This window comes from Mastigoproctus giganteus, chromosome 7 (assembly GCF_048544385.1).
Source record: "Mastigoproctus giganteus isolate SK-2022 chromosome 7, ASM4854438v1, whole genome shotgun sequence".
NCBI lineage: Eukaryota > Metazoa > Arthropoda > Arachnida > Uropygi > Thelyphonidae > Mastigoproctus > Mastigoproctus giganteus.
Window position 1 is genome coordinate 206,206,620 of NC_143581.1, and position 19,689 is coordinate 206,226,308.

General features: G+C 35.6%; 1 protein-coding gene across 1 annotated transcript in view; it reads left to right on the forward strand.

Moving 5' to 3' along the window:
- LOC150083615 (suppressor of lurcher protein 1-like) overlaps positions 1 to 19,689 on the forward strand; it is a 383,165-nt gene that overhangs the window by 97,027 nt on the left and 266,449 nt on the right. Inside the window, exon 5 of the mRNA XM_090378541.1 lies at positions 8,544 to 8,752. Within this exon, the coding sequence (XP_090234667.1) occupies positions 8,544 to 8,752 (209 nt within the window). The remainder of the gene's footprint in view (positions 1 to 8,543; positions 8,753 to 19,689) is intronic.

The window sequence follows — 19,689 nt, forward strand, 5'->3', positions numbered from 1 at the left end:
ACTTTGGCCTTTTCCCTGGAACAGAAGCTAAACTAACATGTCTGTAATTGCTCGTGTCACCCTTTGATCCCGCTTTGTGAATTGAAGACACATTTGCACATATCCATTTCCCTTGAGTCCAAGGATGCTCTCATAATTATGGCTTAGGGTTTGCTTATTTCCTTTCCCACCTCCTTTAATATAACTGGATAAATCCCATTCACTCTAGTTGCCTTTCTTAAGTTTAACTTCAACAATTTCTCATCCAATTTGTTCTCAGTTATTACAAAATAATTAAGCTCCCTGTTAGAGTTTAGTTCTTTGCTCTCCTAGCCAGTGCTTTCTCATATGCAGCCTTGGCCTCCATCACCTTATTTGTGGTACTATTACAGATCAACTTTTACCTGTTGTAGGTTTCAGTACTTTTCTTCACTCTGTAACTATCCTGTGCTATCTTTTTCTGCTCTATTTGATCAGCCAGCTCCACATTCATCCATTTCATCATGCAACTCCTACAATATTTTCTTAATGGTATGTTTTGCATTCATGGCTTCTGTGGTTTTGGCTTTAAAGTTATTCCATCAAATGTATGCTGCCGAATTAAGAGATGCCATATTGTACCTTAAACTTTCAAAGTCTCATCTTCTTAAATTAAAACCTGTGCATTTACCTTTAACTACTGCAACATCTTTCTTCATCTTCGAAATGACAATTGTGTGATGACTACCTAACAATGGTTGCTGTACTTTAAGCCCTGTGATGTCATCTGATTCGTGAGTAATGATGAGATCAAGAATATTCTCATGCCTAGTATTTTCTCTCACATGCTGGTATAAATAATAATCATCTAGTTTATTTTAAAAAAATATTTTGGTCAGTTTCACTGATTCATTTGTTTAGCCTTGTTTCCCTAGCTCTATCTTCCCACTCATTTGAAACGTTACTACTCTCAGGACAACGTCTTACCAACATCATCTGTTGCAGCAACAAACAAGAATTCTTGAGGTGAGTGTAAGCCTTGTGGTGACCCATATCATCAGATAAACGTCAGTATATATATTTCCTGTCTCTCCCTAAACCTTCAACTAGCAGTTTCCCTGTAGTCTTAAGGTATCATCAATGATACTGGTAAAAATCTTTGCACCACATTTATTCAAATGAGCACCATCTCTACAAAATAGATTCCTTCTACCTACAGATGCATTTCATGCTGATAAAAATTTTCCACCTAGAGCTTTGCAGGTTCTCAAGTCTTGAGTTAATCCACATGGCTTTCAGCATATAAACCCTCCTATCGTGTCTGGCAGAAGTACAGCACGTGCACATTCTGACCAAACTTGACATTTTTTCAGCATGGTCCTATATTTATCCAATAAATGGTCAGCTTGTCAAGTACGTTTAATATCATTATGCCCCACATGGATAATAATGCCCTCTTTACTTCCTTTAAAATTTGACAATCTGTTCATAACATCAATTACTGCTCCTGGCAAATGGACCATGGTTCTGGTCCACTTATCTTTATTACAAAAAATGTTACTTGTTTTCCTGACAATAGAATCACCCAATAAAACTAGATCACCTTCAACTTGAGCAGTATGCATGCACTTGACTATTCTTTTCTGGAACACAAATTGGGGTTGCATCACTTGCCAGGTCACGAGATACTTGAGTCCCTGGTGAGCTCCATGAGTACATTTGTTTCTAGGGCAAGCACTCATTTCTTCAGTGAATCAAATTCTTCTTGCAATGCACCAAGTTCTAATTTGAGATTGGCATATGCCAATCTCAAATTAAAACCATCAATCATATCTGAAATTCCCAATCTCAATTTAGAATACCAATCTCAGTTTAGAACATCCCGACTTACACCCGAAATGCTCTCAGGAATTTTCATCTGAATAATGATGTCCTTGGATTTTGTATTGTACATGGATCTTGTAGCAACCATTACAGTCTGTCCTCGTATAGCACGATAGTTGTGTTCCTAGAAACCCTCGTGCAATGCAAAATCGTGCAAAATACGTATTTTATTCATAAAAAATTTATTATATTAAATAAAATAGTCGTAATAAAATACTTACGTATTTTATTAAGACTATTACGTAATAAAATATTGCTAATGCTTTTGCTTCTATCGTAAGCAAACTTGTTTTTTGTTTGATTTTCTATCCAAACAGATGACAGCCGTTCCATCTCTTCCAATTCTTGTGTCTTAATCTAATGTATTTTAATTACACTTTGAGTTGTTCCCGCTATGAAAGTTGTTTTTATTTTCCCTGCATTCTTTGTAATTCTCGGCATTGCCTCATTTAGGTCTGTAGCACGTGCAATATCACATGGTCTTTCATTTCGCTCAAAGCGTTTCATAATTTCATATTTTTTCTCTATCAACAGAGGCGGACTGGCCATAAGCCTTACCCGGGAAATCCCGGTGGGCCGGAGGCCGGTGTAATTTTGGCCATAAACCGTAGTACGAGGCCACTATAAATTTTCCCGGGTAATAATTTTTGATCCAGTCCGCCTCTGTTTATCGATATTGCTTTTTTTTTCTCTCTCTCTGAACCTGCAGTGTCCTCGCCAGGACGCTTCCTTTTAACACCTTTTAAGTATTTTACTAATTTTTAGGGAATAAAGCGCAATTACAAAACGAGGAGGCACGCTTAATACACATAAACAAAGCTGCGCGCGTATAGCAACTGAATAAACAACACTGTAAAGGCCGAGATACACTATTAACACCCCTCATTTTACTAAAGCACATTTCTGGGGGTTACTACCATAAAACAATAAAAACAATTTCCAGTTTCGTTTCTGCTGGTGGAATCTGTTATAAACTGGTAGTAAACTCCATCTAATTGTATTTACGATTATATCGATAGCTGGAATTGTGTTAGTTTTTACGTTATTATGGTGAAATGTGTTTCCCCTTCACTGATATAAAACACATAAATACATTTTCAGAATCTTCTTCATTCCTATCGTGTTGCATTCGGTTGGGGTGATTCCGCGTTCGACTGCCATTTCTTGTAAACACAAAGGCGAATCGTGCATAAGTGAATTCGGTTTGTGTTATATAAGATAACGTTCCCCTATTTATAAATCGTGTATGATCGAATTCGTGTTATGTAAACACGTGTTATACGAGGACCGACTGTATTTGCATATCCGTTACCTTCAGTAGCATAGAAAATAACATTAATTTTACTTTCTTGCCTGTTAAAAATCTATGTATAACATAGTTTATTATTTATCTCACTGTCAGGAAAATTCCATCAAATTTTTTTCTACCCTTTTATCCTTGTAATCCTAGCAACAGCTGTTAATGCACATTCTCTGTTCAGCATAAAGAACTTAAAATCCTATTAAAAATTTTCTCAGTTTTTTATTTATCTCACTGTCAGGCAGATTCCATCAAATTTTTTTCTAACCTTTTATCCGTGTAATCCCAGCTGTTGCTGGGATTACAGGGAAATAAAGAACTTAAAATCTTATTAAAAATTACCTATTTCACATACATTATAGTCAGTATTTTTGCTTTAGGTTTCATTTAGTGTGTGCAATATCAATTCTATAATGGGATTCACATCAATTTTTTATAGTACTGGCAACAAAAACAAAAGGTGTTGCAAAAGCATTGATCTTATATTTTGGGGCTGTTACCACAAGTTTCCTAAGTACTATGTTACAAATATGGCACTTTTCTGAAAGATAAATAATTTACTCATAATGCCATTTCACTCTTCCTCCAGAGATGGCATTTTAGCACTTGCTAGTGCCAGGCACCAAAAGGTGTGGAAACAAAAGTCTCCAAGTTTGGATTGTTAATTGCTCTTATCCTCTCTGTGGAAAACTCAGGCACGCCTATTCTTGTGCCACTTGCATCTATTCCACCCTCAGTATGTGGCTTTAACAATCCCTGATTATAGTATTTCAACCATATACTAGCACAAAGCATGAAAGTGTCTTAACCCAATTAGATGCATGACTGAAATAAAAGTATTTTGAGAGTAGGCTGATAAGTTTTGCCTGTTGACTCATAACTCTTTCAACAACTGTGATATTTTTAAAATTCAAAAAATAAATGAATCTTCAGAACGCCCTCTATGCTTACACCATGCTGAATATTGATTGCATAGCCAAAACTCAGCCAGTAGCCATTAGAATAAGTGCTAGTACAGTAGGTATGTCAATGCACTTAAAACAGCATGCTTTTATTGAATTCATAACTGCAGAAAAGGTCATTCTTCTGAAATTCATTGGTGAATGAAGGCAATGAATCGTGAACATCTATTGCGATTTTCCGGGATAGATGGTAAAAAACAAATCCCAGATAATCGATCTCATGGTTAATCCAAAAATACAGAAGTCCCAGAGATACGTTCCAGGACTTCTTACTTCGTCGAGTTTTACGTAACTCAGCAATGACTAATAACATATTGCTACTATATTATTATTGATAAATCTGAATTCAGCGTGATACTTGTTAATGTTTGACCCTTTTCATACATCCTTATTAGTTTAATTTTCTGATCCAAATCGATCACTTTCCTTTACGTTGGTAGATTTACTAGTACAGCTGTCACTTATTCTCTTAATTATAAGAGAATAAGTGACAGCTGTAATTATAAATGGTTTGTAACCTCGATCGTATTGCATTTGCAAAAATACCGATAGCTGGAATTCTGTGTGTTTTACATTATTATGGTGAAATGTGTGTCCCTTTCACTGAAATCTTCAGTCATATAAAAAAAAACAAAAAAACATAAATAAATTGTAAGAATCTTCTCTTCCTTCCCTTGTTTTTTTTGCTTGTTATTCCGTGCACGTTATGCACGCACTTGTGCAATTTGTGCGTGCCGTGATTGTCATTATTGATTACTTATTTCATTTATAAAATAAAACTTGACAAAACAAAATTTGTCTTTTTGCGGTGCAACGGAACACAAAAACCGATGCAACACATTAAAACAAACTAAACATTTGTTCTCTTTTTTTTTTTTTTTGTCTTTTGTTCAAGCGGTGGGTGTGAAGACAGCGGGGGTTGCAAGATAATAGGTACACTAATCTCCCAATGACGACTTATAATGCCGCTTGTCACTTGCAAAACATGTGTTTATACAATTCTATTTATTACTTGAATTTTATGATTTCTGGTTGGTTTTTTTTTTTTTTTTTTTTTTTTTTTTATATATATTTATTTGGAATCTTGAAGTGTCCCGGTTAATCCGATCCCGGTAAATCGAGAGTCTGCTGTATTTAACAGTATAAGATTTCAGTTAAAATACTAGTATGTTGCATATCTGAGAACCCATTGTCTTTGTCTTTCAATTCACGTCATTATATTACCATGATATTTGAATATATTTCATACCCTTTATTTAAGCCTAGTGCTACACTTTGCAGTATGTTAAAACATTTTTCCCTTTCTGTCTATCACAGATCAGAATGAAAAGTTCTTGGTAGAAATTGTTATATACTAAGCGTGTCAGAAATTTGTTGATTGAACAAGACAAAAGCATCACCAAAATATTTAAATACATTCTTAATAAAATATATATTTTTTTTTCAAACAACAACCTTCAAGGTCAACAGACAGGTAGGTCTTATGGTTAAACAGTTTAAAACATGCAATTTTTTTTCATTATTTTTACAAGACATGATCCCACTTATTATGTCTTTTAGAAATAATAACCCACACTGAGAAATGAACTGTTTATGCAGTATTATGACTGAATAACATCAGTTCAGTAAAAGGTAGATCTTATCTACCTTTTACCAAACTGATGTTATAAAGTCATAACTCAGCATCATGTATAACACAAGTGTCATACATGATGCTGAGACATGAATGTGGGAAACATACAGCTTACCTGTGATCTTCATAGCATTATTAAGTAGGTGTGCATCCATATGTGCATCCATTGTCTATTAAAAGAATAACAATATTAGATAAGACTAATATTTTCCATGTAAATCAAGCATTAAATAACTTCAGGATTTAGTGGCTAAAACTTGATTAATTATCTGCACAATTTTACACTGATTAAAATAAACTAATACCATAACTAAATCATACCTTGAAACATCACATAAATACAAAGAGGTTTTTTGAAGACTGTGCTCAGAATGATTTGTGACACATTTCTCACCAGAATTTTCTTCTGGTTGCAAGCACAATGTATGGAAAACTGCAATCAGTATATTTGAGAAACTATCATTTGATAGTTTCACAAATATGCATTATCTTCTTTTAACTGCCAATTAGAAATAAAAATTTCTATACTTGTTCTCGTTCTAACCAGGAGTAACAATTCAGATATGAAGTTTTCTGAGCAGTGCTGACGGTCTGTAAGAGTAGCTTATGGTGTCTTGTCAATGATATACAGGAATTTTTCTAGCAGGGATAAGAAGGTGATTATCCCCTTGTATAAGGCAACGGTCAGGCAACACCTTGAGTACTGTATACAGGTCTGGAGGCCTCATTTTAAGAAGCATGTAGAGCTGCTGGAACAAGTACAGAGAAGGGCAACAAGATTAGTGAATGGAACAAAGGAATGCGCTTACGAAGAAAAGCTTAAGTTTTGCAAATTACAGTGTCTGGAGATTAGGCACCTGCGAGGTGATCTGATTGAGGTGTATAAGGCCTTGAATGGTGTGAGCATGCTCAATGCTGATGGAATTCTTCCTCTTTCTCGAATAAGCACCTGAGACGGCATGAATTCAAATTGAGGAAAGACGGTTGTAGGATAGATGTGCGGAAGTTTGCCTTTTGCCAGCGTGTGGTTGATTGCTGGAACAAACTTCCATCTGTCGTTGTAGAAATTGAGAGCTTAAATAGATTCAGGCAGAACTAGACAAACATTTGGAGCGAGTGGATGGGTGAAATTAGAAGGTTTTTTTTTTTTTTTGGCTGATGCTATATGAGCTTGATTTCTTGCATCATGTGCCTTTGCTAATGCATACATACATTATAATAAAACGTATTGTATAGGCCATTCAATATTTAGTACATGGTCTTAATGCTTTAAAATGGCTGCTAACTTATACGATCTATATATCATAAAAGCTCAGGAATGCAAGATACACATAATTAAAAAACGTATAATGAACAGTCTTGGAATGGAACTCGCTCATAAACCGAGAGTTGCCTGTATTATTTTTTATTTATTTATTTTTTTAGTTGTTTTAATCGAAATACACTTCATAGTAAAACAGAATAGCAATTGATGTTTCAGACATACAAAAAACTGAAAGTATATAGAATAAAATGCTGTTGCAATGTCAGGAGCGGTTTAAGGTCGGTTGAGGCCCCAGGTGCAGAAGAAAATATTGGGCCCCTTAAAAAAAAAGAGAGAGACGGGGAAAATAAAAATACATGTTAACCATTTTTTTAAATAAATAAAAAATATTATGTACTATTAATGTTTTATTTCCAATAAAATTTGAATATAATATATGTATAATGTAATTAATAATAGCATAATAATAATCACAAAGTTTTGAACTAATAGTTGAACATAGTAGTTCAACTATTAGTTGAACTAATATGTTGAACTAATTTGTTGGGGTTTTGCGTGGGCCCAGGGCGCGCGCCCGCCGTTAAATCCGCCTCTGTGCAATGTGTATTCTTTTAACAAGTATTTCACTATAAAGAAAAGATTTCTAGGTTTCAGCCAATTTCCTTTATTATTAGTTCTTTGTAAATCTCATTTGAATGATATAGGCTTTAAAAAAACATCAGTTTACAACAAAAGAAAAACTTTTTTTGAAAATTATGAATGGCACAATGTAACCCATTTGGTAAGATACAGCAAAAGAATTCACACCCTCTAGAAGTTTATTCTAATGGGATCTTGGTGTACTATGAATTGGAAAAAAAATAATAATAAGCACCTTGTTTTGAATAATGTAATATGTTAAATCAATATTCACTACATAATGGAAAGAGAACTGCTTTAATTGTGTAATGAGAAAAAAAACAAGAAAATTGAAATTTAAAGTGAGATGTAAAGCATTTCTGATTTTTCTTTCTCTAATGCCAGAAACCCTCCTCTCAAACTTGGAGAAACACAAGTACCAAGCTAAACTAAACCAGAACAAAATTGGTGGCACTGCACTTGTCAACACTCATTGTTTAAATACCTTAGTGTAATCTCAGTTAATCACATCCTTTACTTTAATAAAACTATTGTTGTAAACTAGTACATTTTAAAACAATAGTTTGACTATAGTGGACTAACGTGTGTATATGTTTTTTGTGGTTGTGTTAATTTTTTTACCCTTTTAATTAATAGTACATGTGTTCTTTTAATTTGTAGCACTTTACTGTATTTGTACTCAAAAATGACATCTCTCTCTTTTAGTTATAAACATCTTAAGGGGTTTCTCTAGGTTTTAACTGAAGTATTAAAATAAAATATAAAATTTTGCAATTAGGGCAAGTGTGTTTTTCTTTTTGAAAATAAATTGTAAAATATATAACTTAATAAGTTATAATAAAAATAAACATATATTTAGCATATTAAACATATATGTATAATCAGAATGTTTGATTTCTTTAGCTGCCCATTTGATTATGTGAAAGTTTTCGATGGTTCGTCTGTTGATGGTGCTCTTATTGGAACATACTGTGGACAACAACGTAATCTTATGGTATATTCTTCTAGTGAAAATCTTTTTGTCCAGTTCATAACACTTCAGAGAACAGCTGATACAGAAAACCGAGGATTTGCTGGGTGGTTTGAGTTTAGTGAAAGGTTTGCAAGCTTAGGTGAGTATCAACGCTATCAATTTTGAATATATTAATCATATACAATAAAGCCTCTTTAACTTGGAATGTAAGGAACGTAAAATAGCAACTGATATCCGGTCATCCTAATACTTCAGCAACTTTTAAATAAGTGTAGGAATTCCTAAAGCTACCTCATTATGTTCCCATTTTTCGTATCTTTATTAATAATTCTATTTTATGTAATACCTCATTAGTTTTTTTTTTTTAATATTGATGGCCAATTTTTTCTGAAAAATAAGATCGAATAATTTAAGAAAAGATTTGCTATTCTCCTGGGGGTTTTTTTTTTTTGTTTTTTTTGTTTTTTTGTTATGCAGTCTGAGGACACTATTGTCCTTCCAGTGATGTGCGATTTGCTCATAGAGGTAACTACCGTTAGGGGTAAAGGGAAGGGTTTCGCTTTTGTAAAGGTGACTACGGTGATCTGAGACAGTTTTTAAATTCTACAGTGGGATCAACTGACGATGTTACTAACAGAAAATTCTAAATGGAACTTCAAAGAATTAATCTTGGAAGCCAGTAGACTTTTCATGCCAACTAAGAAATATTGTTCAAGGTTTAGGCTTAAATGAATGTCAGATGAATTAATGATACATGCGGAAGAGAAGAAAAATGCATGGGATACATATAAATTAACAGGTGACACAAAAGCCTATGGTAGATATAAGCTGGTCTGTAATCAAGTCACAAAAGATATTAGGCAGGCAAAGGCAGATTACGAGAAATCTTTGCCAAAGGATGCAAAGAAAAACAGCAAAGAGTTCTTTACTTATGTAAACTGTAGAAGGAAGGGAATGAATCAGATTGGTCCACTTGATATTGATGGTTCAACAGTTGATGATCCTGCTCAGGTAGCTAACAAACTGAATGAGTATTTTGCATCTACATTTACACACAAGGAGTTATTCAGGGATAGGAATGCCAGAACTGTATTAAACTCTGGCAGTGAGCTGAATGATTTTGTAATAACTTAGAGCAAAGTGGAGCAGAAACTGCTGAAGATAAACATAAGAAAGGTACCTGTGGTGGATGGGATCTATCCATTTATATTAAAGGAGGCAGCAAAGGACATAAGCAAACCCACAGCCATAATTATCAGATTTTCCTTGGACTCAGGGGAAGTACCCATGGACTTGAAATCACAAAGGAGAATCAAAGGGTGACACAAGTAATTACAGACCTGTTAGTTTAACTTCTGTTGAGGGAAATTAATGGAGACACTGGTCAAAGGAGCACTGCATGATCATCTGGACGAGACTTGAGTTATAGTTCAGACACATGGATTTGTTTAGGGAAAGTTTTGTCTGACCGATTTTATTGGTTAGTATGATGTGATCACAAAGGAACTGGATGAAAAGAATAATTTTGATATCATGTACTTGGATTTTGATTTGGCTGAAACAAGAAGAAGAAATGAATCACTTTTATAAGTTTATCAAGTGGAAATCTGCTGTACACCAATGGAAACAGTGGAAGGAGCGAAGGTGGAGTTGGCTTTCTGGTCCATAAAGATATAAAAAAAAAAAAACATTTTGTAATTCAAAAGTACATCACCAAGGATGTCAAGACTACTACTCAGGATTTCTAAGAGGTACAAGCTAAAGGTTATAATAATTTATGCACCAACATCAAGCAATGATGATGAAGAGGTTGAAGAAATGTACACCGAAATTGAGAGTCTTCTAGATGACAGAAAATCCACTACAATATCGTTATGGGGGACTTTGATGCTATGGTTGGAAAGAGACAAAACAGCACTGAAAGGGGAACTATAGGAAATTTCGGAATTGGTGAAAGACTTGTGGAATTTGCGGAATCTCGAGGACTGTCAGTAATGAACGCTTTTTTCAAGAAAAGGGTGAACAGAAAGTGGACATGGAAGAGCCATGTCCACTTTCTGTTCACTAATGAATTAACACTAATGAAATCGACTTCATCCTCACTGACAGAAGATATATCGTGAATGACGTTACTGTCCTGAACAAGGTAAATGTTGGAAGTGATTACAGAATGGTAAGATGAACACTTGATATAGATGTAAGAAAAGAAAGGAAAAAACTGACGAGTAAATAATACAAAGTTCTTTGAGATAACAGAAGAGGAGAAAAAGCAGTGTATACTGAACTTAAGAACAAGTTTGAGCTTCTGCAGACTGTTGGGACCAAGATATCAATGAGTAATAATACAACTTTCTGAAAGTGATAAAGCCCAAGAAACCTATATGTAAAAAGAAATCCAAAGAAGAAAAAATTAGTCAAGAAACACTTGTCATGATGAATCAAAGATGAAAAAAGAAGAACAAGATAAACACTGACAAGGATAAAATTGAGTATACAGGTGACCCCCGCTTAACGCTGATCATTCGTTCCGGAAAAACAGAGCGCTACGTGAATCCGCGCTAAGCGAGCGCCGCTTTCCCATAAGGTAACATATGTATTTGTGAGCTGCGGTCGGTGCCATAGGATATTTCCTAATCAACAATAAACGGTAATGAAAAGATGCACAAATGTCGGTCAAAATATTTAATATTCAAATATTTGCACATATAAAATATTTTGCATTACATACGTATAATTATGTGGTAACTACTTGCGTATCAAAAGTAAACTTAAAATTCCAATTAAAATAATGAAAATAATTGATTTAATTTAATGGATGAATTTAATCATGAAAAATGTGTGGATTTTGAGTTGAACTTTGGCCCTCTTCCAAATAAACTAAAAGGGGTATTAATTTTAAATGGCCCGCAGCGTTACCACCCAACAATAAAGTCAACTGATCCTTCGCCACTTTGAAATTTGGCATATTTTTTGTTCTTTCAATATGAAACTTCTTTTAGGCATTCGTTTCCACAAAAGTCCCGCTTCATCTATGTTAAAAACTTGTTGAGAAGTATAACACATAATACCCCTCTTCAATAATTTTAACAAGTTCTTTTTTGAAAGTTTCGGCTCCTTGATCTGCACTAGCGGCTTCTCCCTGGATTTTAAATATATTCTACCAGCCCTTACCAGTTTTAAATGGTTCCACATTTTTTTTTTTTTTTTTTTTTTAGGCGAGTTTTCTTCAGATCATCATATTGGCTAATCTCTTTCTCTCTCTCTCTCTTTTTTTTTTTTTTAATATTTAACTTAACTGACTTCTGCATTGGAATATTATCTTCAATAAAATTAGTCTTTCCATTTCAATCCTAATAGCCGGCCTAGTCCTAGTTGCTTGCAGTGGAACAGCTATCTTTCCCGCTGATAAAATTAATTTTTTATAATTGTTCTTACAGTTAAACTTGCAAGTCCTAAATTATGGCACACATCCACTTGTCGTTGACCGGAATCGATTCGCTTCAAAACGTCTAATTTAATTTTCAAATTCAGTCTTTTTCTTACATTTATAGTCTTCGTACTGCGCCCAGACGTTGTTGCTTTTTCATTCCTGTCGGTCATTATTAGATCTTCGAAAATATAACCGCGTTGGTTGAATTAATTATGATACAATGTTCAAGTAAACTTTCCGTTATGCACGATGTCTAATACTGTACTGAGTGATGACTAGACTTCGGATAAATGCATATAACCCAAATATTACAAGCAATATATTTGATCATTTTTTTAAAATGTTGATCTTGGAACTACGTAACAAGTCACTGTACTGCAATTAAATTAGCGTGCGAGAAAATTTCACTGAGCGTGGGAAAATTCCTCAAGTCGGCGTGGGAAACGTTTTAATGCTGTTTTGCTATTCATTTTCAAGCTATCGACTCCATCAAATGAAACGATTTCGTTAAATAAGCCAAAAATGCAATCTGTAAAAGAGCGTTATAGTGATCTGTGACAGCGTTATAGTCAGATACGGGTTATAATATAAGAACAGCGTTATAGCGAATCAGGGTAAAGCAAACCGCGTTATAACGGGGGCCTGCTGTACTGAGTTATGCAAAGCCATTAGAAAGCAACTCAGAGAGGACATAAGAAGATTTAAGACAAGAAAAGTAGAACAAGCATTAAGGGAAAACAAAGGACACGAGAAGTAATACAGAAAGGCAAATGATGCTGAAACTGAAGAATAGCGATGGTGTACTTATAAATAGCAGAGAAGACATAATTCAAATAGCAGAAGACTATTATAGAGAATTATACAAGGAGTGGGAAAGATGGATCACAACACACACTACATACCCGATATCCTTCCTGATGAAGTAGAACATTCATTGAAGAAAATGAATAATCAGAAAGCCCTGGGGGAAGATGAAGTTACTATAGAGTTTTTAAAATTGGGAGGAGGAGGAGGAGACATGACACAGAAACTGGCAAGACTCTTTGGAAAAGGCGGGATGCCTAAGGAGTGGAATAATGCAATCATAGTTTTGCTGCATGAGAAAGGAGATAAATCAGAAATTGGAAACTGTAGACCAATTAGCTTGTTATCCCACATCTACGGTTGTTCACAAGAGTCATTACTAACAGATTAGAAAGAATACTTGATGAGAATCAACCAAAAGAGCAAGCTGGCTTTAGGACAGGATTCTCATCACGTAATATCACAGCTAATGGAGAAAGCAAATGAATATAAAACACCATTATTTCTGGCATTTATGCATTATGAAAAGGCATTTGACTCCATACAGCATAAGGCAATGTTTCAGGCACTGGAAAGACAAGGCATAGATACCCCATATATTATGATTTTGAAGAAAATATATGAGAACGCTACCTCCTTTATTAGACTAGACAAAAACTAGCAAATTTAAAATTGAGAAAGGAGTTCAACAAAGAGACACATCTCCAAAGTTGTTTACTGCTGACCTTGAGGAAGCTTTCAGAAGGTTAGACTGGTTGCAGAAAGGAGTCAATGTGAATGGAGAGTACCTAAACCGATTAAGATTTGCAGGTGATATTGTAATCATAAGCCATGACCCCCAAAGAATTAGAGGAAAATCTTAATCAGTTATGTAGAGTTAGTAAGGATTTCAGACTAAAGATGAATATGACTAAAACAAAAGTAATGATTGAACAGGTATGATTTTGAAGAAAATATATGAGAATGCTACTTCCTTCATTAGACTAGACAAAGACAGTAGCAAATTTAAAATTGAGAAAGGAGTTCAACAAAGAGACACATCTCCATGCCACAAAAAGGGATATAATCATTTAAGGAGCAGTGATTGAAAAGGTGGATTCATATACTTATCTGGGACAAATAATTAGCTGTAATAATGATAAATCACTAGATGTCAAGAGAAGAATAAATTTTGGATGGATAGCATTCAGGAATTATAGCCACATACTGAGGAGCAATATCCCAAATTGTCTGAAATGTAAAATAATAAACCAATGTATACTTCCCACTATGACTTTTGGAAGTGAAACTTGGGCACCCATGAAAAGAATGGAAGAGAAGCTGAAAACCACACAACGAATTACAGGAACTCTGACTTACGTAATACTCGACTTACGGAAATTCAACTTTACGTGTTTTTTCCGGCCGGTGCAAACTTAAAAAAATCGATCGCGGAAACGTATTTTGCATCCCGTAGGAATAAATGGAGGTATAATGAAATATCGTAATATGAACCCAATAACTCATTTGGGGGTTTTTTTTTTTTTTTTTTTTTGTAATTCGTTCCAAGTCCTTGGGAAGTTTAAAATTTTGCTATATTACTAAGCTATTTATCTCTCTAAAAGGTCATTTTTATAATGGAAATTGCACTACCATTTCATCATTATCATGTTCCATTATAAGAATCAATTTTTAATGCCTTTGTGATGTTTTTCTAAAACACATTTCTGAAGGTCACTACCATAAAACAAAAGGGGAAAAACTCTAGTAAACTCGATCTTATGGCATTTCAATAATACCGATAACTGCAACTGTGGGTTTTTACGCTATTATGGTGAAATGTTTTCCCCTTCACTGAAATCTTCAATCACATAAGAACAAATTTTCAGAAACTTCTCTTCGATCCTATTTACGTATTACAATGATGAAGGGAAAGCGACCAACAAAATGTGCAAGTGGTGATAGTGCCAGGAAACGAAACAAAATTGATTTAGAAATGAAGATGAAAATGATTAAGAAGCACAAAGCAGGACAGAGTTTGTCATCTATTGCAAGGGAATTAGGTCTCACTGTTTCAATGGTAAATACTATTTTAAAAGACAATGCACGTATAAAATAACATGTCAAAGGATCAACGCACTTAAGATTAACAGTGATCACAAAAATCACAAAACAGCATTCAGGTGCTATATCAAAGATGGAACAGCTGTTAATAATATCGATGGAAAATCAGATTCAGAAGCGAGTGCCCCTGAATGGTCTAATGACCATTCAAGTGAAAGCAACAAGTATTTATAAAGATATTAAGGATAAGTATGGTGAACCCAACCCAAGTTCATGGCAAGCAACTGGTGGTTTAATAGGTTCAAGCATGGCACTGGTTTCCAAAACATTAAAGTATGCAGTGAAGTCGCCAGTGCCAATTTTGCAGCTGCAGAGAAATTTTGTAATGTGTTGGAAAAAATTATTGATGAATGCAGCTGTTCAACGTGCAGCAAATTTTTAACATCGACGAGACTGCTCTATATTGGAAAAAAATGTCAGATCAAACATACATTGCCAAAGAGGAAAATACAATGCCAGGTTTCAAGGCTTCGAAAGATAGGGCCACGCTCTTGCTTGGGACTAATACAATGGGAGATTACAGATTAAAACCACTGTGCTTGTGTACCATTCTGGAAATCCTTGTGCATTAAAGGGCATCAATAAAGCCACCCTACCGTGCATTTCCGATCGAACCATAGAGCACGGATAACAGTATTTCTCTTTGAGGATTGGTCTAAATGTTGCTTCATTCCCAAGGTTGAAAAATATTGTAAAGACAACGATGTTCCTTTGAAGATTTTGCTTCTATTAGATAATTCTCCTGGACATCCTATGCATCTAGATGATTTCAATTCAAAGGTGAGAGTCATATTTCTACCACCAAACACAACTTCACTCATCCAACCTATGTATCAGGATGTTATTTTGAATTTAAAAGCATACTATTTATGCACAACATTTCCTCAGGCATTGTCTGCAGTAGACGGTGAGAAAAATTTTACATTATGAGACTTGGAAATCTTACAATATTTACCCCGTTATTTTAAACATTAATAAGGCCTGGCAGAAATTAATAAAAGTTGTTTAAATGTCGCACGGAAGAAAATATGCCCACAGCACGTAAAAGCTTCGAAGGATTTCAAAAAGACGAATCATACGAAGAGGTTACAGATAAGATTGTAAAGGTTGCAGAGCTACTTCAATTGGAGGTTGATGTTAATAGCGGAAATAGAGGAAGAAGAGAAGGAATTATCTAACGAAGAACTTATTGACTTGCAGGCAGTGATGGTGAAAGAAGAAAATACTGACAAAGCATCAGGATGAACCAAATGAGGAGCCGAGTCACTTCATCACCAGAAAGATGGCAGTGGCATTTCATGAAATTACATTGGCAATGGCGAGGTTTGAGAAGATGGATCCTGATGGTGAACAATTCTTAAAAATTAACAGTGTTAAGAGGGGGTGAATGATATTCTTGCTTGCTACAAAGAAATCTACAATGAAAAGAAAAATGCCACCGTCAAGTCATCCATTAATATGTTCTTTCGTAAGGTTGAGTGGCGGACCCCTTCTAAATCTTCACAGCCCTCAACCTCTGCAGTGGCATACTTATCAACTGAAGACATTGATTCTGGAAATGCTGCTCGACAGATAAATCTTACTGACGTTATGCCTGTCTCTTCTCTCTTTTTTTGTAATTTTATAATTTTGAAATTTTTTTTAAATTGCACGCTTTTGTAATTTTTCCGGTGCATGAGATAAAAAATTGAATAAATACAATAAATAATTCTATTTACATGTTCATCGAACATTTCTTTTTTGATTCAATCAATTCAGCGAGCACAGTTGCGAGTCCTGCTCAAGCACTCGCAACTGTGCAAGTGCTGCACAAGCATGGGGAAATTCTGACTTATTATTAATAATAATGTAGTGTTCCGCTGATTGCAACCCTTACGTAAGTTGTGGAGCCCCTGTATATTAGGAATCAGACTGTTAGATAAGAAGAGAAACACATGGATTAGGCAGGAAACTCAAGTAAAGAACGTTCTTCTCAAAACTGTAGAACTAAAATGGTCTTGGGCAGGACACATAGCTCGAAGACATGATTGACAGATGGACTAAGAAAAAAAAAATGGTTCCCAAAAAGGAAAAAAAACTAGAAGAAAACCTGAAAGACAGTGGCAGAGATGGACAGATGAAATTCACATGTTCATGGGTAGTAAATGGATGGCCAGTGCACAAAACAGAGGAAACTGGGAAGTTGCTGGAGAGGACCTCATCCTGCAGTGGATTGAAAATGACTGATGATGAGACTTGGATTTTAGGAAAGCTTTTGATACTGTCACACATGGGAGACTACTCTACAAATTGGAGCAGTATGGCAAGTTATTACAATGGATAAAAGGGTGGTTGAGTGGGAGAAGACAGAGTGATAATCAGTGGACACTTCTCTTCATGGACTAATGTTATTAGTGGAGTCCCCCAAGGTTCAGGGTTGGGTCCATTGTTGTTTTCTATATTTATTAATGATATTGATGAAGGTATATCAGACTTAATGTCTAAGTTTGCAGACGATACAAAGGTTGACCAGGTTGTTAATGACAACACACTACTGCAACAGGATCTAGAAAAGTTGAGCAGATGAGCTGAAAGGCAGCAACTGATGTTTAACATTAACAAGTGTAACTGCTTATGCGTAGCAGTAACTCGAGAGTAACATATCAACTGTGTGATACTACACTCAGGGTGATGGAGAATGAAAAGGACCTGGGGGTAATTGTGCAGTCAGATATGAAGTTTTCTGAGCAGTGCAGACAGTCTGCAAGAGTAGCTCATGGTGTCTTGTAAATGATACACAGGAATAGTTCTAGCAGGGATATCGAGGTGATTATCCCCTTGTATAAGGCAATGACCACACAAGTACTGTATACAGGTCTAGAGGCATCATTTTAGGAAGAATGTAGAGTTTCTGGAATGAGTACAGAGGGAACAAAGGGTTTTATCTTACGAAGAAAGGCTTAAATTATGCAAATTACATTGTCTGGAGACCAGGCATCTACGAGGTGATCTTATTGAGGTGTATACGGCCTTGAATGGTTTGAGCAAGTTCAATGCTGATGGGATTCTTCCTGTTGCCTGGATTAATCACCTAAGAGGACATAAATTCAAATTGAGGAAAGACAGTTGTAGAATAGATGTGTGGAAATTTGCCTTTAGCTAGTGGGTAGTTGATTTCTGGAACAAACTTCCATTTGTCATTGTAGAAGTTGATAGCTTAAATAGATTCAAGGCAGAACTAGACAAACATTTGGAATGAATAGATGAGTGAAAGGGGTAGGGGTTTTTTTTTTTTTTTTTTGGGCTGATGCTGTATAAGTTTGCTTTCTTGCATCATATGCCTCTGCTAATGAAAATTTGTAAAGAAGTAGAGTAATTATTTCAGTGTGGGTACCAAAATAGCATTAGCATTAGCATTAGTAGAGGCATTTGATGCAAGAAAGCAAGCTTATGCAGCATCAGCCAAAAAAAAAAATAGAATGTAACATAAATAAAAATAACCACTTCCACTTCACCCCACTGTTCGTTCGAAATACCTGTCCAGCTGAGCGTTAAACTTGTTTAGGCTATCAACTTCCACGACAAGGGATGGAAGTCTGTTCCACCTACCAACCACCCGCTGGCTAAAGGCAAATTTCCGCACATCTATCCTACATCTGTCTTTCCTCAATTTGAATTTATGCCCTCTCAGGTGATTATTCTGAGCAAGAGGAAGAATCCCATCAGCATTGAGCATGCTCAAACCATTCAAGGCTTTGTACACCTCTGTCAGATCACCTCGCTGGTGCCTAGTTTCCAGACACTGTAATTCGCAAAACTTAAGCCTTTCTTCGTAAGAGCACCCCTTTGTCCCATTCACCAATCTAGTTGCCCTTCTCTGTACTCGTTCCAGCAGCTCTACATCCTTCTTGAAATGAGGCCTCCAGGCCTGTATACAGTACTCTAGGTGTGGCCTGACCATTGCTTTATACAAGGGAATAATCACCTCCTTATCCCTGCTAGAAAAATTCCTATATATCATTGACAATACACCATGAGCTACTCTTGCAGCCCGTCTGCACTGCTCAGAGAACTTCATATCTGCCTGCACAACCACCCCCAGGTCCCTTTCATTCTCTACCACTGTCAGTGTAGTACCACAGAGTTGATACGTTGCTCTGGGGTTGCTGTTTCCCATATGTAGTACTTTACATTTGTCAATGTTAAACTTCATTTGCCACCTCGAAGCCCATCTGCTCAACCTTTCCAAATCCTGTTGCAGTAGCATAGTGTCAGTAGTGTCCTTGACAACCCTGCCAACCTTCGTATCGTCTGCAAACTTGGACATTAAGCGTGATATAACATCATCGATATCATTTATAAATACAGAAAACAATAAAGGACCCAATACTGAACCCTGAGGGACTGCACTAATAACATTAGTCCACAATGAGCAGTGTCCATTGATTACCACTCTCTGTCTTCTCCCCCTCAACCACCCCTTTATCCATAGCAGCAATTTGCCTCCAATGCCACACTGCTCCAATTTGTGCAGCAGTCTTCCATGTGCAACAGTATCAAAAGCCTTTCTAAGATCCAAGTATATAATATCAAAGTTATTCCCTGCATCCAGTTCTTTTGTGACTGCATCATAGTATCCAATCAAATTGGTCAGGCAAGACTTACCCTTAACAAAACCATGCTGTGTCCTAGCTATAACTGAAGTCTTGTCTAGATGATCCTGCAGTGCTTCTTTAACCAGTGCCTCCATTAATTTTCCG